Below are 24,026 nucleotides of genomic sequence, written 5' to 3'. Positions count from 1 at the left end.
ATCAGGCTTTATCCAAAGTGGTTTGGGCTAGGTTGGGGGTTTTTCTGCTCTTTCCTATACAGGTCTGCACCTGTATCTGAAATCTTCCACATTCTGGTAGATCACAACATTCTGTTTCAAAGTAAACTCGCTGGGTTTTTGGGTTTTTTTTCCTTCACATCATGTTTGTTACTCATACCCTCAAGGGAAATAATTCAGTAGGATGGGAAGAAGCTGTCTCTGATCAGCTTTAAAACTCTTCACATGTCTTTCGAGAAGGGAGTAGAGGAAATGCTTCACTGAGCTTTACAGTCAAATTAATCAGACACCTGGAGACAAAAGAGTTCCTTGTGTGTTTTCCTTCCAAAGAGCTAAATCCATGCTGTACCCCACTACATGCTGGCTGGAAAGGGGGCACTCACAACCCTACAAACAAAGGGTTGCTGCCCCCCCCCCCCCCCCCCCCAGCCAGAGTGGGGTCTCTCCCCTTGGCTGTGTTAGGTTAGAGTGAGCAGGACAGCCACCATGCTCCTATCAAACAGTGGGAACGTTTGGAGGCTGACATTTAACAAGGAAGGGCAAAACCTGGACTGACTTCAGAGGACAATAATGCAAAGAAGTCTGGTAAATGAGAAATGTGCTTTGTCAGGAATGACAAAAGACCCCGGGTACCTCAAAGGGGTGGTTTCTAAACAGTGGGCTGGCTAAGTACCAGCTGCCACAACACAAAACACAATAGTTCAGCTGTAAACATTGCAGATCATACAGCCTGGGAACAAGCCTCCCAACTACCCCTTGCACCTCTGGGCAGTTTGCCTGATTACTGAGAGCCAGCAGATGATGGTACTTCAATCGCTCCGTCCTATTTTAGCCTCTTAATGGTAAAACTAACATGAAAACAAGATGTATCTCCAGATAGTTGCTCTCTGCACCACAGCAGATAGCGTTTTAACACCAGGCACTCTGCTTAAGAGAAAGGGGGAGAGCTGCTGTGCTCTCCTCCTCCCACAGGCATTAACCGTGCCACGTGTGGCTCGCAAGGAGAATAAGCAGAGCTGCCAGAACAACTCACCAGGCACATGACTCTGTTCATGGGAATCATTCCAGGTCTGATATTGCCACCGGGCTTCAGAGCTTCCCGCACATCCTCGGGGATAAGGAAGGACTCGTTGTACCAGATCTCAAACTCTGCAAAGCAAAGAAAGCAGGGGGCAATAAACAGGGCTGTAATGACCCAGGAGACAAGGGTGGATTGCTTCTGGCTCCCTGCCCACCGATCAGAGGGGCCCCCGGTGCTCTTCCAACTCTCAGACGGGACCTCAGGACTCCACCCACGCTCCTGAGTTTCTAACGATTAGAAAAGTTAGTTAAAAAGGACAGGGCTGTCAGCTGGCATCGCTGCTGGCACTAGGAGGTGGCTGGGCCACGGTGGCTGGCCCTGAGCACAGACCCCTGGGCTTGTGCAGCCCAAGAGGTGGCTGGCCACGAGATGGCACTGCCCCTGCGTGTTGAGGACATGGAGCCACCAGCCCGGAGCTAGCCATTTCGGGTGCTCAGCACCCTTGGGGGTCAGATTTCAATTCCAAATGCTAAAGCAGCACAGCTTTTCCATCCCGTAATAGCCTGTGATAACACCCAGCAGGTGCTGCAGTGCAGCAGGAATTCTGCCCGGATTAATCCTGGGCATTTCCCAGCAACCCGCTGTGGAGGGGTTGTGCTCTGCTCTGTTCCTCTGGCACGTTTCCCAGGGAGCCCCTGGAGAAGGCTGTGCTGCCCAGGAGGGACCCCAGGAACGGAGCTGCTTTCTGTCCTGGGAGCCACGAAGGGCAAACAAGTTTAAATACAGAGCCCTGCTCACGCTAGGCAGTCTGGGTATGATGCAACACCACTGACTTTTTACCCCGATTTTAGCTGAAATGACCTCTTTGCTCTGGGACGACACGGATATTGAGTGAGTCCAGGCCTGGATGTTTCAACAGACAGCAAATACCTGGAGCACCCGAAAAATGCCAAACCCAGATCCAATCAATGCAAACTAGTGGCAAAGTTTCTGCAAAATGATGATTTGGCCCTATCTCCTGGAGCAAGCCATGTATGTCTTTCAGCGTGGGATGCACTGATGGATACAAGTTGTGCTCTGGCAAGTCTGTGAAAAATGTGTTGCCATGTGCACAGCATCCAAATGCTGGGGACTAGGGCATTCCTACACCTACTGTCTTCCATCATATGGGACAAATCCGGGGATACAGCAGGACTGTGCTCCTGTTACCACCGTCTCAAACCCAGCGGCCTGCAGCAGAGCACACCACGAGGATCACCCTGAGCAGAGGTGTGACTCACCACCACGAAGGTGGTGCTGGTGAAGAACACACTAAAACGACCCAGCTCTGCTTCCTGCCAAGGCACCCGTGCTGCAGCACTGGAACCCGAATCTCACAGGGGTACAGAGGAGACATCTGCAATCCAGAGCCAAAGCCCTGGCCCAGTGCAGTTCCTTAGCTGCCATTTCTATGAAATTAAATCAAGGGTGAGAGCCAGGGCCATCAGTGGGAGCATTCCAGTACTTAAAGGGGCTACAGGAAAGCTGGGGAGGGACTCTTGATCAAGGAGTGTATGGACAGGATGAGGGGTAGCAGTTTTAAACTGAAAGAGGGGAGATTTAGATTAGATATCAGGAAAAAATTCTTCCCTGTGAGGGTGCTGAGGCCCTGGCACATGTTGCTCAGAGCAGCTGTGGCTGCCCCCTCCCTGGAAGGGTTCAAGGCCAGGCTGGACGGGGCTTTGGGCAACCTGGGCTAGTGGAAGGTGTCCCTGCCCAGGGCAGGGGAGTGGAACTGGGTGACCTTTAAGGCCGCTCCCAACCCAAACCATTCTAACAGTCTATGATTATTGTCAACTTCACTGTGAAAGGCTCTGACCCACAGCATTCCATCTAGTGGTGTGACCGTGGAGCAGTATGTCATTATCTGTGAGAAAGAATCTGCAGCAATTCAGTGGAATGTCAAAAAACACCCCCGATCATCAGTAAAAAAGAAGCCTGGAAGGCAACAAGAAAAAGGACAACAAGAGGATGATGGACTTGGCTTATTTTTTACGACATGTCTGTGAAGTGGTTCAGTGCTGAGCTGCTGTTGAGCACCCCAGTCAAACTGGGGGCTGTTCAGAAACGGCCCTGGCGAGGCAGTACCTGAAATGAGTCTGTTCCGGCACTGGTTCACCAGGTTCTGGCAGTACTGGATTTCTGCCTTCAGGTCCTGCAGCTCAGCGTAGCCAGACCTGTATTCTTCCTTCAGGTATTTCAGCTTCATGATGAGTGAAAACTCCTTCTCATCAATTATGATCTGTCCTTTCTCATCAACATATTCTCCTGGAGGGTAAGAAAAGGAAACGAAGGTTTCTCTTGAGGGTGGAGAGGGACAAAGAACAGTCATTATACTTTGAACCACACAGTAGTTACCCAGTTATACTGAGGTTAACCACACAACTGACATTTCCTTAGACAGGCTTTCTGCAAATACAGTGTTGGAGTGGTGTGGGGCAGAAATCACTGCTGAACTCCTGAACCTGCTCAGACATCGGTCCCCCCACAACTGGGACATGTGCAGCTGAAGAGGAGGGATGAGGCTCTGCAGAAAGACACCCACAGGACAGCCTGCTGGAGGGTACTGAAAAACCCCCTGGGCAGCCACGGAAAGGGAGTTTGAGACAAAGGGCTGGTCAGCCCTTTGGGGACAGTTCAGCCAGTGCTACTTCCCTGGGATAAACATCTTGTGTTCTTGGTTTCCCTCAAAGCATTTTGTTCCTGTGGTTTCCAGCACCCACAATAACCCACCAGTTGGTAGATGTCGTGATAAAAAGCAAAGGCTCAAAAGAAGCAATGAGTCCATGAAGACAAAGCCTCACTTTGATATGGATTCAAGCTGATTTGCTCATTGTGTAGGCAAACAAGCTTTGCATCTTCAGGACCAGACGCTATGGGATGGTCATAAAAGTCTCTCTACAGAAAGAGAAATGGAAAGCAGTAGAGCCTCATGCACTCTGGGTCTGACTCTGGCCCTCACTCACCAGTCAGGGCCTGCTTGCTGCTGACCATTCTCTTTCTCATTCTCTCTTATTTCCTGCTAATTGCCTGGCAATAGTTAAGGCTGTAGTTTCACAGAACTGCGTTGTTTTGCTGTCCTCCCTGCATGCAAGGACCACACTGCTACTTCCTTGCCCTCACACGCAGAGCACTCTTGACCACTCTGCTCTTAAAGCCATTTGTTTCAGATTTCTCTCCTCACCCAGAGGCATTTCTTCTCCACTCCTCTTCAGAATGCAACAGCACTGTCTCTTGGGAGCCCTGCTGCAGGGAGCACAAAGCCTGACACACCTCCTAGTCTCATCCAGGCATACTCCACCTAAAAAACATCTTGCCACAGCAAAGTAAGAAGGCACTTACCCCACTTTTTTCCTCTAGTACCTTAAAGTTTGGGATTCTGACTTGCATAAACCAGACTCTAATCTAGATCAAGCTGTAGGAGATGTCACAGTAAGGGAGATGTCACTGCTACTCAGGATTTCTGACCTGCATCTGTCAGCAGCACACTGCCTAATCCATCAAAGCGTGGGGCAAGGAATTCACCAGACTGCAGCTCACCTCACCAGCATAAAGCCTGAGTAGCATGATTCAAGGAGGCTGAAGTGTGGAGGACTCAGGTGGCAAACCACAAGGCAGAGCTAGGTCATAAAACCCAGCCTACCCACTGCCCTGGCAAGTAGCAGTGGTGGTCTAGTGGTCTGACCACCAGAACTGCTTTGAAACTAGCAGCTCCTCTCTTCTGTCAGATTCTCACTGGCCACACCGACTTACCCTGCTGACACCGCTCCCGCTTCTGAGCCTCCAGAGCCTCCTGGATGCCTTCCATCTCCCGCTTGATGAAGTTAATCCTCCGTGCTACTGTATTGCTTCTCTTCTTCCTGGCAAGGAGGATGCTTTTGTTCTCTTTAAAGATGTGGCTGATCTCACTTCCGCACTCCTCCTTAAACTGCTCAAATGCCACTGGCTTGGATGGAGGGGAGCTGCAACAGAATTCAAAGAAAACACACACAGACACGGGGAGGTCAGTTTGTTCTGCCCTGCAGCGTGACATGTGGGAGCAGCCATAGCTGATGGCATCTCCATGGGCCCTTTGAGGATCTCGCCGTGCGAGCTCCACCCTGGTACCATCTCTGTGCCAACCTTCATACCCCCTTTCCCCCAGTGCCTCTCCCAGAAGAAGAGTTATTTACATAGAAACCACATTCCTCAGGAGATGCCTCAGAATCAGTTTTCCCTGGAAAGTGGACCTTTAATAGCCTGGATTTACAGAAAAAATGAATAGTTCCTCCCTATTGTTAAACAGAAATGCCTTTGCTCATTCCTCACTGGATTCCCAGCACAGACCAGTGGCCTCTGCCAACCAAACCCCATAGCTGCATGTGTTGACTGGCTCTACAGTGCTGCCACCCATGGCTTTTAAGTCTTTCCTATTTAGAAAGACTGAATTCAAAGCAGCATGTGTCAATCCTGATGTTTCTATGAAATGGCTTTGATGCAAATGTGCCCCCATCAACACCAGCTCTTACTTCACCACAAACCAGGCTGGGCCAAAGGAGAGTCCCTCAGGTGAACGTCACACTCCCACAGATGCTGCTCTGTGCTGTGTAAGGTTGGTCTTGGTGAGCGGGCTGGATCTTGGTGAGCAGAAGGTAGCTACAGGTCTCCACATTCCTCAGTCCAGACCAGTCAAAACAAAACTCTGCCTACTGCCTTCCCCTGGTTGAACTCTGAAGGGCATTTTCAAACTCCTCAAAGGCTGCGTGAGGCTGTTTTCTGTGCCACACTGCTGGCAAAGCACTGTAAACAACGGCCGCTGGGCAGAGTGCCACAGCTGCAGCTCTGACAGCCAGCTACTGAGCTACTTTAAGCACTTTGGCTTGTGCCATTTGCAGCTGCAGCAGCAGCCTTCCCTGCCAGCCACAGGACTTTTAGAAGAATAGTAAGACTGCAGAGGGAACGGAAGAACGTGATAACATGTTAAGGTGCTTCAGGAGTAAATTCTCCTGGGACAGCTTCACTGTGATGCTTTCCCTGGGAGGCAGGAACAAGCAAGGACTGGTCACCCACAGCACAGGCAGTGGAGAGTCTCGTAATGCTTCAGAGCTGCATCGCTTGTAGCTGGAGAGCTCTCGGTGAGAAAAAATGGCTGGTGATGGGAAACATGGTGTCCAGACTGGTTTGTGTGGGGTCCTGGCTGAGCAACTCTGAACTGAACAGCCTCATGCTGTTGAGCACATCCTCCTGGAAAGACTTCTTCGTCTCAATACCCTGAGCATTTTTTACCCCATCCAGAATGAAATGCAATTCAGCACTGCCCTCCCGTGCTAAATTCTTGTCACAAGATGACCAGCTCCATTTTTGGCCATTCTCCACTCTTCAGTCTGATCTGGCACCTCCTGCCATGATCTTGTGCAGCTATTGATCCATTTTCACAACTGTGTGGGGTTTTGAGGTCTCTCTGCACTTTTACTTTTTGTCAGGTTGACCCAGCGCTGAGGGATCTGGTGGAGTTGAGAATGGTCAGTGTGAGGTTCATGGTTGGACTGGAGGAGCTTCAAGGTCCTTTTCCAACCCAGATGATTCTGTGATACTGCTAACCAAAGGGTAAAGAATGACGCAATTTTCAAAGACTTTACAATTAATAGAGAAACTAGCCAGGGCAGAGCTCAAAGCAGAGGGAGAAGATGACTGCCACTAACATACTTTGGTACCCAAGGTGTCCACACAGTGTATTTCTGCATCTGAGCCATGAAGATCTGCAAATCTCTTTACTCTGAGGCAGGTAGCTGTACTAGGGGAACAGAATACAATCGCGCTGGTATAAACAACCCTCTGGCAAAGGGAAAGCTTACCTGGGCCGCTGGGAATCGTCCACGGGAGCTGGCTTGGAGAGCTCTGTGTCAATATTTGCTGTATCCGGGTTCCTCGCTTCCTCTTTCACATCCAGATCCTTGATGGAATTTATTACCTGACTTTTTGATGGTAAAACACCACCCAGATCTCTCCCAGAAAGAGAAGTACAGATTTCTTCCTTCCTGACAGGGGGAAAAAAGGTGAACCAGATTAATTAATTTCTTCATAATAGGAAACTGGAACCAAAACATACTGCAGGTGCTAGCTCTGCTGATTCAAAACCTAGCAGTCTGATGTAGCTTCTGCAAAAGTTTGCAGTGAAATATCTACTGACAAGAACTAAGATCAGCCTTGTTCTCACAAAGCCTTCCTTGCTGGATTAGGGGACTGCCTTGTGTAGCAAATACTACAGAATAGAGCCCAGGCTGGACTTGAGAAGGGTCACAAGGACAACAGTCCCACCCTGTCTGGATTGAGGCACACCTGCAGACAGGAGAACCCTCAGAGGAACCTACAGACTGAATCCCCTAGGATCTGACTTAACCCCACATCTAAACCAAGCCTAGGTCTCTGTTCTTCTCTCTCTGTTCACCTCCACAAACACCACCAGCCTCATCTGCAGGGGATAGTGTGACTTGAAAGAAAAGTACTTGCCAAATCTCCTTCCACCTCCCTAAAATAATGAACTGCACAGTGGAGTCCCCTGTGTCACATGGATATTAAAGCCTTGGTGGTTCCTCTCCTCTCTGACACAAGGACTTTGGGGACACATCAGGGAGGAACCAAGTGAATGTTCTCAACCACAGAAGTAGTTGTAGAAGCTGCCAATGCAGGGACCTCACTTCTATAAATTGAGGGATCAGTACCAATCACTGGTTCCCCCTTCCCTTCTCAAAATCTCTTCTCCTTATCTGCTCCTCTACCCATTTTTCCTTCTTCCCTTTTCACTTAGTAGATCCCCTTCTGCCTAACCCTTTAAAGAAAAGCTGCAGGTTTAATACGTCTTCTGATGCTGTCACAGAACTGTTCCCCTTGCCTGCGTGTTCAAGTCTCCACCTCTCCCATCCCAGGCTAACCCTGCCTCTGCTGCCTGCCAGCTCTTCAGCTCAAAGCCTGCCCACCCTCTGTGTTCTCAGTTCACACCCTGCCCAGCCCTCTGTGGTCTTGGCTCATCTGTAACAGACACGGAGACGAACCATTCACAGTAAATCTTCCCCATAAGAGAGATCTAACCACAGAATGACAGAAACATTCAGGTTGGAAAAGCCCCTTGGGATCATCGAGTCCAACCCTCAGCCCGACTCTACAAAGTTCTCCCCTACCCCACATCCCCCCACAGCTCATCCAAACGGCCCTTAAACACCCCCAGGGATGGGGACTCCCCCCCTCCCTGGGCAGCCTGTTCCACTCTCTGACCACTCTTGCTGGGAAACGTTTTCTCCTCATGCCCGGTCTGACCCTCCCCTGTTGCAGTTTAAAGCCGTCCCCTCTTGTTCTGTCACTAATTCCCTGTGGGAAGAGCCCAGCCCCAGCCTCTCTGCAATGTCCTTTCAGGGAGCTGTAGAGAGGGATGAGGTCTCCCCTCAGCCTCCTCCTCCTCACACTGAACACTCCCAGCTCCTTCAGTGGCTCCTCACAGGATTTATTCTCCAGGCCCTTCCCCAGCCTCGTTGCCCTCCTCTGCCCTCGAGATCTCTCTCGTATTGAGGTGCCCAAAACTGGACACAACACTCCAGGTGTGGCCTCACCAGTGCAGAGCACAGGGGGACTGTCACCTCCCTGCTTCTGCTGGTCACGCTATTTCTAATACAAGCCAGGATGCCGCTGGCTTTCTTGGCCACCCGGGGAACACTGCTGGCTCATGTGCAGCTGCGTGTCAATGAGAACCCCCAGATCCTTTTCTCCCAGACAGCTCCAGCCACACCTCCCCAAGCTGCAGGCTGTGTCTGCCGGCCGCACGCATTCCCCTGGCACCCTCCTGATGTGTGACTGGTGGCCATCAGGGCACCACAGACCCCTCCAGCACTATGAGGAAACACAAAACTTCCACATAGTCGCTAAGCCAACTTCATCTCTGCGTTCCTCACACCTTGAACAGAAGCAGTCACAGCCATGACACCTTATCAGACAAAAGGGAGAGCTGTCTGGCTACTAAACTCACTTGGGTGGCTCATTGCTTTTCCTGGATTTTTTCTTCCCACCATGTGTGGATGAAAAAGAAGCAGTTCTAGTAACAAAATGCTGTCCATTCTCTTCCGGCACCAAATGGCCATCCACAGCAACCACACCTGCCTGGGAACAGGAAAAAATAAAACATGGACCAGGAAGCATTAGATCTGTAGCTGTCTAGGCCACGAAAGCCATACAGCCCTTGCCCAGCAGCTATTCCATCCTGTTGTACAATCTAATCCAGAAATCTGTAGGCACTACCAAGTATTTCAGGGAAACACATCTATAAGAATGAAGTGAAAACTAAAAGAGGACCCTAAATTACCCTCAAATTCATATGCCAAATATTTCAGCCACTTAGGGGGACAATAACTTGGGTTTAGTGTCACAGAAATAAAAGCACCCTCAGCAGTCTTCATTTAATGAAGATATGTAAGACAACTGGTTTTTATACAATTTTTCATATCACCTCAGCCATAAAACAGGGGCTGTTAAGCCCTAAAATCTATCTAAATCAGGTTTTGGTTCTGTTTTCCACTTCTTTAAATAAAGACTTGAATAGGTCTCTTAGAGACCACATGCTTCACTGTTATACAAATACTTTGCATTTTCCCTTGTGCCTTTCTTCCAAAAAATTCAAAGCATTTTCAGTTAAGCCACAGGATGAGTATACGATTCTGCATAAAAGATAATAATTATTTTATCCACTTTACCGGGTAAAACCAAAGCAAGGGAATAACCACTTCAGACAGAAAGTACTTCGCAGATGGAAATAAGTAATGAAAAATAAACTGGAAGATAGAGTCCACATCTGAATTTATGGTTTACATACGATATATTTGCTTTGCTCCAGGAATTATAAAGGATTAAGAGAGATCTCAGCAGAGGCAGGTGATCTGACCCTGCCTTCTACAACTAATTGACAGACAGGTCACCTTCTAGTTTGTATTTTCTTCATTCCCATTGAATAAATTCTTCTGTTCAGATAATGGGCCTAGTCCTCCACCAACAGGAATGCCACTTTGTTAACTGGAGCACCTCTGCTCCATGCACGTTTTTTGACACGTTCATTCTGTTAACATTTCTGAGCTTCAGATTTCAACGGGGAAAAGTTGAGAATTTGAGGCAATTCACGTTTCAGCAGCAAAGGAACAAATTCTGAGATAGTTTCTGGGCCAGGCTCAAGGACCAGGCATTACCTTGTGAACAGCAGCAACAGCAGCAAAGTCATTTTTGTCTATCAGAGTGTACTTGCTTCGTAATCTGGCCTCCACTTCACGCTCCTGTTGACTGGGGGAGAAAACAACCCCTTACCATTGTGTTCATATGCCAAAACCTGTGATACCTGCCAATATCAGATTTCCAAAGAAAACCATCTTTTCCCTCTGACCTCATTCACAAACACCCCACCTTGCTCCTTTTATTCTTCCCCATAACCATTGTAACCTTTATCCACTCTCCTCTTCCTTTCTTGTTCTACAATGTCCCTTAGACCTCTTAGATATGGAAGCTTTTTGATGCCATTTTAACACTTAGCATAAACTTTTAATGGTCCAGAACAAATAATATTACCTCTGCTCATTTCCATCACCTTACTTTAACCTAGTGATTTTCAAACTGAATGATTTTTTTCACTGAAAGGGAATGAGTAAAGCCTCGTCAGTAGGCTTAAATACACTCCACAAGGCTGAAAATTGTTAGAGAATCTGGAAGTTAAAAAGACTGTTCTTTCAGAACAATAAAAGGAGTCCCAAGTTAAAAAGATAATAATCAGGCAAAATTTTACCATGAAACCCATTTTGGTCTTGGGTCCCAGCAAAGCTTGACTGCCCAGTCTGATGATATACCACAGACACTCATGTTCACACAAGTTTCTTGAGGGCAGGCAGATTTTTTACAGCAACATTCCAATGTCACTCTTGTGAGCAGAAACCTCTATTGCCCAGCCAGACCACTGCTGCAAAGCCTGGTGGGTTGCCCCTAATACCCTTATTGTTCTTTGTTCACTTCTATTTCATGACATGGAAGCTGCTTGTCCTCATCTTTAGGATTTTTTTTCCAGCCTGTCATTCACCTTCCCTCCTTCACCCTAAAAACTAATTTTCAGCATCCACTGGCGAGATTTTCAAATAACCTCTTCCACACATTCTCCCATCCCACACCACACATCAGCAAGCACCTCCCTGGAAATAGCCACAGAGCCTTCTTATCAGGCTCCTACAAAGGGCTTTATGACCTTCCTTTGACATCATCTCTTAAAAAACAAAAAGTACATCTGATGACTTTTAGATGCTGGTGTGGTGAGACCACTTCATAGCATCTCATCCTACAGAGTTGGATTTTTCTTTTGATCTGGTTGCCTCGCACTATGGTGATATGCTCTGTGACGAGGGATCCTGCAAGGTTCATACTCAGTGATGGTGTATTTGCCAAGCAGACTTTTTAAACAGTGAAGTTTACCATCAGGGCCCTTTGCACATGACTTACAAGCACTGGAAGGTTAGAGGCAATAGCCTTCGTGTGCAAAGGCCAGCAGAATTTGTCCAGAATTGTGTTTTCAGTTACAAGTCATTCCCTGTATTTCATAACGATTCTTCATCGATGTCATGTTAAGTGTGATATTGCAGACAAAAGCTTGGTGGAATTTCTAAACCTTACTGTGAAATGCATCAACCTTGGATATCTTACCTTAAAATCAGCTTGAACTGCCTAAATACCTCCTGGACTTGCCTGATGTTCACTATCTGAGGAAGAAATGTATAGAGTGAAGATACAGGTAAGCATTTCTGTGCTCTGGTCAGCTGTACCGTTTCAAATATTTCAGACTGTGAGGACTCTGCTTTCCACTTGCTGGGTATCACCACTGAAGGGGAGTTACCTTCATTGTGCCCCTGAGAGTCAGGCTGAAGGTGGATACACTGCTCACTCTGAGATTTTTAACGAGAGAGGAATCTGATAGACTGTGGTGAGTTCCACGGAGCGCACAGCCATCAAGGTAATTAATTATTTACAAAAAATTTAAAAATTACACAGATGGCATCTGCTGACCTTGTAGAATATGATGCTACTTCTCTGTTCACTGCTGCCCAGGACTGGCTGGGTACTTGGAAGTGCCAGAGCACTATTTTTAGTCCTCTTACACATGGTAACAAATCAGTGCAGTGGAGCCATGCTGCTATCTTGTGTTTTGGAGGTGATGAGCAGAAGACATCCTTCCCTTTGTGAAAGTCTTTCATTTTTCATCCTTCTCTACCTTCCCCACTCCACACCCACCCACGTCACATTGTGCAGGCCAGGTAAAACACCTTCCCATAAGCCCTTATTCCGCTCTAGTCCTGCCTGCTGCAGGGAGGAGATGAGCATTTTGAGAGAAGATAACAAATACGTGAAAGGAGAGGCAGTGTCTCAGGTGGTTTTGTTTAATCTAAAAGGTTATCTAACTGTTTGGAAAACAGTCTGCCAGCAACTTCTGCACTGTTGTCACAGTGGCTTCTGTTCACAACCAATGAAAACTTTACAGTAACTCCGACTGTGCAGTTATGACTTTCATTTCCTTATATTTTTTTTTGCTTTCCTGTTCACCCCCACAGGAATATTTGTGTATGAAGGACTTCTGCTGTTTCTTTTCACAATCATTTTGCAGTCAGTGGGTGGTTTCAAGTTGAGAAACCCTGCCCTGATGAACCTGTCCCTAAGAGACTGGACACATTTTGGCAACACACCTTACAAAAATTTAGTTTGACACTGGCAGGGCAAAATTTTGCCATTAATTCTTGAAAGAAGTTCCAAATAAACCAACTCAAAGTGTTTCAGGACTGAGGAAAATGGTTGGACTAGATGATCTTCAAGGTCTTTTCCAAACTACATTATTCTGTGATTCTGTGAAAAGTCTCCTCAAGGTCCCAAAAAAGAAAAAATGGAATGGAAACAAAGAGACAGTCCTTAACATGCAAAAAAATTAAATTATAAATCTGTAGTGCTTTGGGGGTTAAAGACAGCCTCTTCAGAAGACATTTTCATTGCTTCTGTCTTGGAGTAAAATGGGATGGAATCAGTATTTGTCCTTCTCCAATAGGTAACTACTTACATCAATTTCATCAATGGCTCCTTTTAGGTAATTACGGACTTGAGACTTAATCTCTGCTTTCTGGATGTCAGTCAGAGGGTCATAAGTCACCAAAGAACGATTTACCTAAGAAAAAAGGTGAACAACTGAGTATCAGTGAATTACAAAAAGCTAAGCAAGTACTAGTCCAGCGAGCACCTGACATCGCTCTACTGTACCCGGGGAAGCCTTATGTTTAATTTCTGATTGTGACTTCTCATCTGAGTCAATAGGACAGAGGACTTAGGAGCATGCTGAAAGGAATTCACTCCCCTTCGTGTTTCAATCACACAAGAGGAGGGCTTCAAGAGCCTGAAAAAAACATCTACAGTGGTTGGGGACTGAAGCTACAACACAGTCTCACTGCATGGGATCTTCAGAGCTTTGCCTAAACCCCAAGAGACAGGGCTGGAAGCAGAAGGAAGAATACAGCCACACTGAACACTGAGTTAACTGATTCTATTGCAAATCAAAGATCATTAACTAGGTCCCATCTAAGACTATTCCTATTTCTTACCAAGCTGTCATGCAAGGCCAGTTCCTGCTTTAGAAGAATAATCTCCTTCTCCAAAGCCTTCACTGTCCCCTAGCAGGAAAACAAAAGGGTAAGCAAATGTCTAAATGCTATTGGAGAAAAAAACTGCTGAAAAGGAGCATTAAACTGGCTGCTAGAGAACATCACAGCTGTGTACCAGCTCCCCCAGGGTTCGCTGTCAGGTTTGCGTCAGTGAAGCAGTGGGTCTGGAAGTCCCTTTGCCTTTGATTAGCTTCCAAGAGGACAGCTTCTGTAGTGTCCTGGGTGAACAGCCTGCAGACTCTGCCTAAGCTGTCAGAAGAGGGGCCACCTGGTTTTTAATTTGATGCTTTCCTGATGTGGTAGTGGAGGGGCTGTCAAGTTCTGGACTATGAGATATTATCTTAAAAGAAAAGCAGCATGCAGGCTTCCACTCTGACCCTTCCTTCAGAATTCAGTAGGACTTCTGATATTAGCAGAGGAGGGAGTCTCTTGTGGTCTATTTGATTGAATTTCTCAATAACATGGAATATCTTCAAGCATTTGCTATTTAGAATGTGTTTCCAGAAATGTGTGGGTACATAAATCTTCTTGGGGTTCATTGAAAATTGGATACTGAGCTGCTTTTTAAGTGACCTGTTGAGCATCAAAGCACAAATGCTTCTTAATAACTTCCTTAAACACCACTTTCAGCTACTCTTTTTTCCACTCCAGACATCTAAAAAAAAATGAAAGGGGCTGAAGAGGAAAAGACAGTTTGTTGCACAGCTGCTTCTGGGAGCTACTGGAGGAAACTCCCCAGCTGTTTCTCTTCTTGCCAGTGAGCTCAGACCATGAAATACAGCCGGGCTCTCGCACACTACATGTGTTACAGATCAGATAATTCTAAACTTGTTCTCTGGGCTATCAGCACTTCATAGAGCATTTACTGCTGCTGGCTCTGTTTCAGCTGTCAAAGTGTACTCAGGCCATCTAAAATACTATGATAATTTTCTTTAAATTATTTCCTTGTTTAAGCAAGTTTTTGTAATCATGGCAAAAATGTTCTGTTACCAGCAGCAACAGGGATAATCCTGTGTAAAGCTGCAGGTAGGACTGGACATGACTTCCCTGCATACCAGGGGAGTAGTCCACAACATAGTATCTCTGCTAAGAGGTGAATCTTATCAGAAAAATTTAGGACTCTTATGAATGTATTTGAAAGAATTACCACATGTCAGGGAAGATGTGACCATCTGCGTGGCTGTACCCTCTAGCATATTCAAGGTAACTGTAATTAAATACCAATAAAAGAAGTTTCATACTAATCTGTATTATCACACACTTAAATTTAGCAAGTGTCAGTTTGGCTGGTGAGTGGTGATTCATTAAACTACCAAATTCCCCTCTGGTTTTTAAGGTCGTTATCCTAAATATTAATGAACCAGAGAAAACATGCCATCTTCCATTCCCCTTCTCTCCATACCTCTCGGCCATATGTCTCATTGATGACTGGCTCTGTTGTGATCCATTTCATTCTGGTAGCAAAACGAAGAGAAGACAACTGAAAAACAGAGTTTTGAAGGAACTGAGGGAGATATTGGCAGGGATATAACTTTCATAATCTGTTACTACTTAATCGTATCAGATCCCAGGACACAGAAATACAAAAGCTCTTTAACTGCAGGGAGCAGTGTAAGATTTCTCATTCTCGTAGTGTATCTTCTAGTGCTCACTGGTCTGTGATGAGCCAGCTTTAGATGATGTCTTTGTATTTTCTGTTCCGCCTGTGGACAGCTCTTTGATAATTAGATCTCAGAAATACCCACTCCCATTTCTAACCAATAACACATCCTAAAAACTCCAAATCACACATCGCTGGCCTTCAAGCTTAATTCCTGTAATTGTGGTCTCTTGAGAGTAAGGCCCTGCAGCCTGAAAATCCTCCTCCTGATGCAAAATATAGCAGCTGTCTCCTCAGCAGTATTACACGTTTCTAGACACTACTGAAGTCTCTAGACGCAAGGAGAAGATAAAAACAACTCTGCTTTGAAGACAACTGCATAACGGGTGTCTGTAGTCTTTTTTTTTTTTTTTTTCTACATAAAACTTTCTTGGCAAAGAGCAAAGTGATTTTCTTCTCTGTGTTACAGATGTGGTTAAGCTGATCCAGTTCACACAGTGAGACTTTCACCAATTTCATTATTTCACAGGTTGAAAACCCTTACTGTTAGGAGGTTACTCCTGATTCCTGAACCAGCAGAAAGCCAGCTCAGCTCTGATGTGAACTGGTGCAATTCCACTGACCTCATTATGTGATGCACCATTCAAACACGTTCACAGAGTTGAACCAACAATAATAACACTATCCACTGTGTTTAGATTTTAGCTGCTCTATTTCAGGCTCTCATTCTCCCCCGGGCCAGTTACCACTCATCTGTTTGCATCACAAAGCAGACTGGTGAGAGCAATCTGTTTTCTGAGCCTTTGAGATAAGATGAGCTATCCAATATTTCTGATGAATTAGGCTGGGTGTTTCTCTGGGACTCCTGCCATAGCCCTCCAGAGAATATTCTTTAAACCCAGCTATGGCCAATTGCAACAGTAGCAGGAAGAACACTTTAATTCTGCGGAAATTAGTTCAACTTACAGTCTCTTCCACATGCGCAGCTTCCCCACAGATATTTGTCACTAGGACAGTATTGCAGTTTCCTCCTGGGAAAAATAATTTAAAAAAAAAAAAAAAAGCAAAGATAATTTGGGTTTTTTTGTTGTTTCCTTTTCTAGAATGTATTATATTATGTACTGACTGAAAAAGAGGAAAAGAAACAACACACAACCAGTGTGTAACTGTCCCTCTGAAGCTCCCATGGGTACAGAACCACAGTGGCACAGAATGACTGAAGAATAAAGGTAAAATGTGTTTCTCATGTGGTGATGATGCAGTAAGAACGTGGGAACACAAACTGTGCAAGCCTGAAATCAGGAAAACCAGAGCAGAGGATTTAAAAAGCTCTTGGCCTACGTGTCACAGCAGGGAACGTGGCAGGATATAGTCACTGCCTTTCCTAAAAGCAACACAAGACTTGTGCTGGGAATGCCTCAAACATCAATCTCATTTCTGATGACTTTGGTTACTCCCCACAGATGTCCACAGCCTGTTTTCAGCTGCTTTCTCCTCCCATGTCTCCAGCCTGCATCCCGAGGGCAAAAGCCTTTCCCATGGATCCACAATGCACCCCAGCTTTGGGTTTATCATCTGTAGCCTGATGCTAAAGCAGGAGCATCTGAAAAGGCTTGTAGCATTCTGGGGGTCTTTTGGTGGCTTTTTTTTTTTAAAGTATTCTAACTAAGGTGTTGTGAATTTCTACTGGCTTGATCAATGTGGGCTTTGTACTGCCTCTTGCACCTGCTGTTTTATTTGATAAGGAAAACCAGACATCCTTTGAATGGTGATGAGTTCCACGTGTTTATATGTTATGGCCCTAGGACTCAATATGGTCACTGAAACACTATTTTCTAGTAACTGTTTGGGGCTGTTGTGATGCACAGCTCTTACCTAGCGAGTCCTTGAGAACATGAGTGAGCTTGCTCTGCCGGAAGGGCATGTGGTCCCTCTTAGGATCAGACAGGGCAATGATGAGTTGCTCAAGGAACGACAGAGACTTGTTGATGTACATGGCTTCTTTCAGAACCTGCCCTTCAGACTGCAATGAAGATCAAAAAGCAAAATTTTCACAACAGGTGTTTCTGGCCGAACTGCAGAAAAGAGCATATTCCTCACTGAGGGTACAACTGCTCGGCTGCAAGGGCAAGGAGCTAATTCAGACCCAATAAATTCATCATCTAGAGCTTTCTTCAGTTTGAAAACAAGTTTTCCAAGACCTCATTTTTTTCATTACAAGTCTACCACCACCACTGGCTTTCCTTCCCAAAGGGGAAATCATGTATTTGTCACAGGGCTGATGCGATTTCTATCCTGACCAATATAGAATGTCAAACAGGTTGTGAGGTTTCAGTTATTGAGCCCTAATGCTCTAAGAAATGTCCTGGTTTTGGCTGGTTTTTGCCTGCTGTGACTAAAAGTTGGGAATTTGCACTGTCACTCATGGAATGAAGAGGAAAATCAGAGGTTGCTCGTCTTAATCATCGGTGGCTCTGGCCCTTTCTTTTGTGGAGGAATTATAGACTCAAATTAACTGACTGAGCCTGGGTCAGGTTGGAAGGCACATGCAGGACGGGAGTCACATACATGTGGACTCAGAAACACACACAGCAGCTGCCAACAACTGCAAAAAACACACCTCTGATGTGTTAATGGGACTTAGAATTTGTCAGTCTCTCCTATTTAGCACAGGCTGAATTCTGTTGTGGGGAAAACCTGTAATTTCGGTTACACCACACTGATTCACTGAAAATATTTCAGTGAAATACTTCACTGAAATATTTATTCCATGACTTACTCTGGTCTTGCTCAGCCTCTCCGAGCCTGCCAGGTCTATTAAGTTGATTTTAGAGTTAACGCATTTGACATCTGAGAAAACTCTGAAACGAGACTGAGGGAGGAAAGAATATAAGCTGTACTTAACATTAGACAAAACTTAAATATAGTAAAAAACAGACATGTAAAAATCCTCAGCCATCTGAGTCGCTGGAAAAACTGCTGGAGCTCTTACCTCAATATAAATAGTAAAGATGCAATGGGATCTGGATGAATTCTTATTCAGTGTGTGCTCTGCTATCGCTCTGTTGGTCTCACCCTGCAAACAAAGTCCAAATTAAAGACATTGTTCTTAAACTTCTGTGTTGGTAGAACACAGGAAAATTAGAAATCCACAGCGCTAAATGAACTGGTTCACTCTTTGGTAGCACTGTTCAGTTGGTTAGAGCAGTCAGAGCAGCAGCTCACCACATTTTCCTCACTTTCTTACTCAAAGACCTCTCAAAGCATTTCACGGTGCAGTTGGTAAAGGTCACTGTTTACTGTAATAATGCCTTTTACCAGAGACCACATTATCAGCAGTTCCACCCTCAAGGCTCAGCTCACAGAATTGTGGCTTTCTGAGAAACAGTTCAGGCAAGCCTTGTGCAGAGGCAATACCCCCCTGGCTGTTTCAGTTTCTTGATGACTAGAAAACCAGAGAGCTCGCCAAGCTTTAAATGTCATAGAAAACTCACACATAGATGATAGCCAGAAATTTGTTATCCCTGCTTACAGGAAAAGCAAGCAACATTGAAAATGATGTTGCAACTGCTTGTTAGGAGTGCCAGTCTATCACGGAGTTGTGCTGCCAGGCAGAAAAGGGAACAGAAGGCTCCACAGCACAGAAATGCACTTGTCATCGGGTTTCCCAGCTGACTGGTCTGCCTGGGTCTCAAAGGACAATGACCTTTGAGAGCTGGAAGGTCAGCGACTAGCTCCACACTAGGGAGTGTAAAGCCAAAAGCAAGAAGGAGGGTGAAGATCTCTGGGTAAATATTGTCAACCCCACTCAACAAATGAAGAGTCACAGTGTAGTGGGTGGCTTCCTTAGAGCCTGGAGCTTTCTTGGTGAAACCAGAACCACAGGCAGAGCTCACCTAAGGACCTGAACAGATCCCCAGGCATCACTTGCACTTATTCTGTCAACAGAGATCAAGTTAAGCTGCATTATCATCATCCTTCTACTCTTTAAAAAGAAAATGGGAGCTCCTGGAAGCTTAGCTTAGGACAAGACAGTCCCACTATTAAAAAGGCAAGTGAAAGATTTGAAGGACACCAGCTGGATCCTGGTCAGAATACACTTCCCGCACACAGAACCAGTTATTTATTCATGTTTTCCTTATAAACTAAGGCACCCACAAGCAAAAGAAAGGTGCAGATATAAGTAGGCAAACTCCCTTCACAAATCTAACCCACTGTGTGAACGTCCCTGCTGTAAAATACAACTAAGGGTACCTGTGCCATGACCATCCTAAACTCTCTGCCAAAGATGTCACTGGTAAAACTCTTTTCTTGGAGCATTGGCATAACTAGGAGAGGCAGGTGTGTTTCTCAGGAAGAAATTCCAGTGTCGGTCAGCTGGTGGGTCTAAAAAGATCCCAAATATTCTACAGTTTGTACCAAATCCCTCACTGACACCCTCACATGACAACCAGGGTAATGGAAACAACTTTTTTTGGCTGTTTGGGATCTCAGTTTGATGAAGGGGCTGGTGAGGTGGCTGGTGTTTCAGACAAGGCTTTTGAAACCAAAGCAGATCCTGTGGCTGCCTTCACTATTTTGGTGCTGCCTGGAATTTCCAATGCTTCTACGTTCTGTGGTCTCACCCCAATAGATTTCCTCCATCACTTCACTTTCTCTGGTGCCCACTAAAAACAGGGTTTTCTCCATGGAGATCTTCCAGAATCTCTGTGCCAGGGGCACTTTCCTTGCAAGAACATGGGCTACAAAGAGTTACCAGTTTTGTATCCGCAAGAAAGAGAACAAAGAGGGTTGAATCCTGCTTTACGGCCTCCTCCCTCAGCTAAGCCAATAAATATAACAGATGAAGTGTAATATTTGTTTTCTCTTGCCTCAAAAAAGAGATTTAGAGCATCTTCCTCATGGCTAACGGAATGTATAGACAAGCCCTTCACATAAACACCCTGTGGGCAGTCCACTACAGCCATCGGCACGTCGCTGTTCCTGCTGCTCGTCGTGGGGGACAGAAGGTCAAACAGGGTCTCATTGTAGATTTCCAGGTAGGATATACGGACCCTGACAGAATGTGCAGATGCTCTGAAGACCTGTGCAAAGACAAAGAGTTCGTCAGCAACAGTGCTAGTTCAACAAACAGAATTATTAGCTATTTATGGCTTTCCAGAGAAGCTATTTATAACTTTCTGAGCACCTATAAGTGCCTCTGCCTGTGCGTAGCTAATTCTGTGCTACGGTTGCCTGAGGGCTGACAGGGCTAAGTCACCAGTTTCAACGCGATTTTGCAAAACGATAGTTTTGAAAACAACACTTCTGAAAGCCTGCTTACATTTGGGAATGTAACTTTTACTTTTTTACTTTATGTGAGCTAGTAGAATTACAGAGGAACAACCTCTGCGAATGACAATACAGCATAACTGCAGAATTCTTCTCATCTGAAACAAAAATGTTTGTTTGTGGTATGTCAGCCCCTCACAGTCTGTTTTAATTGGCTTGGTGGGAGTGGAGAGCATTCTGCAGTATCTCTGCCTAAAGTTAAGCAGCCCTGCCTCCTCAAAGTAGTAGTAAACTTCCACCTCTGGACAGGAATGTGTCTGTGCAGCAATAGGAGCAACAAATGTTTCAAGCCAACACCATCCCAACACTCTGAAACGTCACTGTTACCAGTGCACAAGGTCACAGTGTAGTAAAACAAAGGTACAGAGTAACTATGTTTTACAAGCTCCTTCATTTTCTTGACAATCATCACTTAGATAAAATGAAGGGGAAAAAAAAAGCAAACAACAAAAAGGACTGGTGGAGATCAACATCAAACACATTCACTCTGTTAAAACACTTTTATGAGCCGATACAAGAGATGTCCTTGTCATTTCATCCAGTCTTTTTTCAAATTCAGTACCTGCTGTATAGCTCGGGGTATGATTCCTCGATGCTTGTACTCAGCAGTTGCTCCCATCATGGTGTAAGTTTTACCAGCCCCCGTTTGCCCATAGCACATTATCGTGCCTAGAAAAGGTTCAAAAGCAACAGAATAAACTCAGGAGGGAATCTCTGCATCTCTCAAATGGAACAGCAAAAGGATCTCTCCCTCAGATCAAATCTCCACTTATCATCAAAATAATAAAAATAGCAACAAATTACCATTATAGCCAATTAAGGCTTCGGACACCAGTTTCTCAGCCACAGTCTCATAAACCAGCTCCTGGGACGTATTGTGAAGGACACCATCGAGCCTAAAGGACCAGTCAGTCTGCCTGTTGTTCACAACTCCTTTCTTGGCATCTTTTTTGATGCATATATCTATGCTCTGAAACCCAAAAAGAAATGAAGATAACTTGAATAGCCATGAAAAGTTTCAGCAGTTATTGTCTAAAAAAAACCAACACTGAAGGCCTGGAGGTAAGTAGGAAATGGAGCACAAATAATTCTTTTACTGACCTTGGTGGTATTTTCTGGTAATAGGTACTTTAATAAAAAAGGAAATGGGCTAAGCTCATCTGTCTGCCTTTCAGTGGTGTGTCTGATTTTGTGTCCCAGGGAAATTATTAATTAAGCAAGAGAAGGTGAAGGGAGGAACTTCCATAAGGGGGGATAGAAATAAACTGTACCACAGGGAGACCTCTGAGGCTGGAATCGTGGTTACCACTGGGAATTTTTCCAGGATCAGTCAGAGCCCCAGTCCTTTTGAGGATTTTCTCTAGTGACTGCATCACCAGAAGTATGTTTTCCACAGTCACACTTGCTGGTACAAACCCACAAGCCACTGTCAGTGCAAAGAACAGTACACGAGAAGAAACATGCACCAAAAAGTTCTGCGTGGCCTTAAGGAATGGAAGAATTCTGCATTTCTCTGGGTAAAACTGAAATCAAATTCCAAACCTTTCACACCAGCAATGTCTTTCTTTACCTTGTTGTCTGGCCCAAACTTGATCATATCTTGAGCAAAATCAGCTGTTGGCTTGACTCGCACAAATGTACAGACTCTCTTTTCTACTGCATCCATCCTAACTAGAGAAGGGAAAAAAGGAAAAATCAACAATATTGCATCCCCTAAAATGAAATGTAACGTTATTTTTCATGAAAAGGCAAGTTACAGAGTAATCAAGCTTAAAAATAAAGTGTTGACAAATGTTCAGCTGCAGTTTCTGTTCTTTATTAAAAGCAACTGTGGGCAAACAGTTGCTGAAAATTCTTTCCAGTATTGCTCTGCTCAGAAAACTGAGCGTGTAAAAAGAGAAGGGTCTTACTGATCATGATTTCCTCTTCTGTATCAGGCACATTAGTGTTTGGCAACACAAGCTTTTCTTCCTACTAGCCTTGCAAAGCAAAATAATTGCAGGGATATGAGAGGGTTTTTTTTTTTCATCTAGTGTTTTCTGTGTGTGAAGACACACACAGCCTCCTGTTTTGTAACGGCATTTCATCCAGAACTGTGTTTCAAGCTTCTGAGGCTTTTAGTAAGACATGTTACAGGTGAAACCAAGCTAAAGGAGCTCAACAGCACAAGGGCCATGCAGCAATTACCTCATTTACAGTCTGCACTGAATATGCATTTCTCACATCTTTGAAACCCCTTCTTTACACTTGTACACAAAAAAATTTTTAAGTTCTTCATGAACACCTGATCTTAAAGTTTCCAAGAAAAAAAGTCACATGCCTGACAACCCCTGGCGAGATTCTTGTGTTGTTCTTCTGATCAATGCAAATTCAATGTCACTGTCAATATCCAGCAAGGGTAGAGGATCTAAAATCCACCGGAGGAGGGCTCAGGGGATACATCCAGCTGCTAAAGCCCCATCTGAGAATCATACACTGAGTATTTTCAAATCCCTGGATCATGCAAATCCTATGTTTTCTATCAGCTGTCTCCTATAGGCAGCCTGTGCTCAATAGTTGGGTAATATCTAGCAACAACTTCTAGTTTCAGAGTATTGTATCCCTTGTATTATTAAGCATTTTTATTCACCTTAGCTGCTGTGACTGCTATAACAAGAAATGTAGAGATGTGAGCTGAAGCAAGACTTCTGTTTATTTAAAATAGAGGTGAGCATTTGAATGACTACCTGGTAAAGGTACCATCGTTGCTTTGTCCTTTTCCCAGACTACCATAGCAATGCCAACACAATGCCTGCTGTAGAATCCAAAATAGTGCTAGGTTACCTTGACCATAATCTCTTCAGTATCGGAGACAGTCTTCAAATAAATGATCTATGAAAAAAAAAAAATAGTGATCAAGAAGTGCACAGACATCACCGTAAGGATTGCCCCTGAGTGACACGCACAGAAAGCTGTCAAAATATTTGCCAGCACTGCAGAAATAAAGGCAGGGGCAGCACAGGTATAAGCAAAATGAAAACAGGTACAGAGTTTTAAAGTTGGTAATCAGCATGGAAATGCTACTAATCTGGTTATCAGGATTGGTAGAGATCACAAAATTCTGCTACTCAAATATAACCCAGCGTTGGAGGAGTATGTGCCTTATTTTTTCAGAGCTGCAGCAAGAAGCACAGCAGAAAAAAGGAGCAAGGGAAAATTTTAGGCAAAAATTCTAATATGAAACAGAGAGAGACAGAAAAAAATTCCAAATGAGTGGAATTTTCCTCACTGCAACAATGGCCATTGTTCAATGTTGGGACAAAATCTGTTCCTCCTGGGAGTATTTACTAAC

At 45.0% G+C, this 24,026-nt stretch overlaps 1 protein-coding gene across 4 annotated transcripts in view; it reads right to left on the bottom strand.

Moving 5' to 3' along the window:
• The window catches only part of KIF9 (kinesin family member 9), a 30,205-nt gene that overhangs the window by 4,148 nt on the left and 2,031 nt on the right, over nucleotides 1-24,026 (bottom strand). For 2 of the 4 annotated variants that reach the window (XM_074901057.1, XM_074901054.1), the window contains exons 3-21: nucleotides 23,422-23,566; nucleotides 22,266-22,366; nucleotides 21,500-21,665; nucleotides 21,258-21,364; nucleotides 20,236-20,448; nucleotides 18,357-18,440; nucleotides 18,144-18,236; nucleotides 17,240-17,387; nucleotides 16,331-16,395; nucleotides 15,167-15,244; nucleotides 13,705-13,773; nucleotides 13,170-13,274; nucleotides 11,771-11,826; nucleotides 10,282-10,372; nucleotides 9,075-9,205; nucleotides 6,913-7,095; nucleotides 4,832-5,040; nucleotides 3,167-3,346; nucleotides 1,052-1,167 (exon numbers count right to left, since the gene is read on the bottom strand). In XM_074901057.1, coding sequence (XP_074757158.1) covers nucleotides 1,052-1,167; nucleotides 3,167-3,346; nucleotides 4,832-5,040; nucleotides 6,913-7,095; nucleotides 9,075-9,205; nucleotides 10,282-10,372; nucleotides 11,771-11,826; nucleotides 13,170-13,274; nucleotides 13,705-13,773; nucleotides 15,167-15,244; nucleotides 16,331-16,395; nucleotides 17,240-17,387; nucleotides 18,144-18,236; nucleotides 18,357-18,440; nucleotides 20,236-20,448; nucleotides 21,258-21,364; nucleotides 21,500-21,665; nucleotides 22,266-22,366; nucleotides 23,422-23,467 — 2,241 coding nt within the window. In that variant the 5' untranslated portion in view covers nucleotides 23,468-23,566. The remainder of the gene's footprint in view (nucleotides 1-1,051; nucleotides 1,168-3,166; nucleotides 3,347-4,831; nucleotides 5,041-6,912; nucleotides 7,096-9,074; nucleotides 9,206-10,281; nucleotides 10,373-11,770; nucleotides 11,827-13,169; nucleotides 13,275-13,704; nucleotides 13,774-15,166; nucleotides 15,245-16,330; nucleotides 16,396-17,239; nucleotides 17,388-18,143; nucleotides 18,237-18,356; nucleotides 18,441-20,235; nucleotides 20,449-21,257; nucleotides 21,365-21,499; nucleotides 21,666-22,265; nucleotides 22,367-23,421; nucleotides 23,567-24,026) is intronic. The other 2 variants (XM_074901055.1, XM_074901056.1) reach the window with 2 other exon arrangements.

This window comes from Athene noctua, chromosome 2, assembly GCF_965140245.1.
Source record: "Athene noctua chromosome 2, bAthNoc1.hap1.1, whole genome shotgun sequence".
NCBI classification, from domain to species: Eukaryota; Metazoa; Chordata; class Aves; order Strigiformes; family Strigidae; genus Athene; species Athene noctua.
The sequence above is the reverse complement of the archived record's forward strand: the minus strand, read 5'-3'. Positions and strand labels throughout refer to the sequence as shown.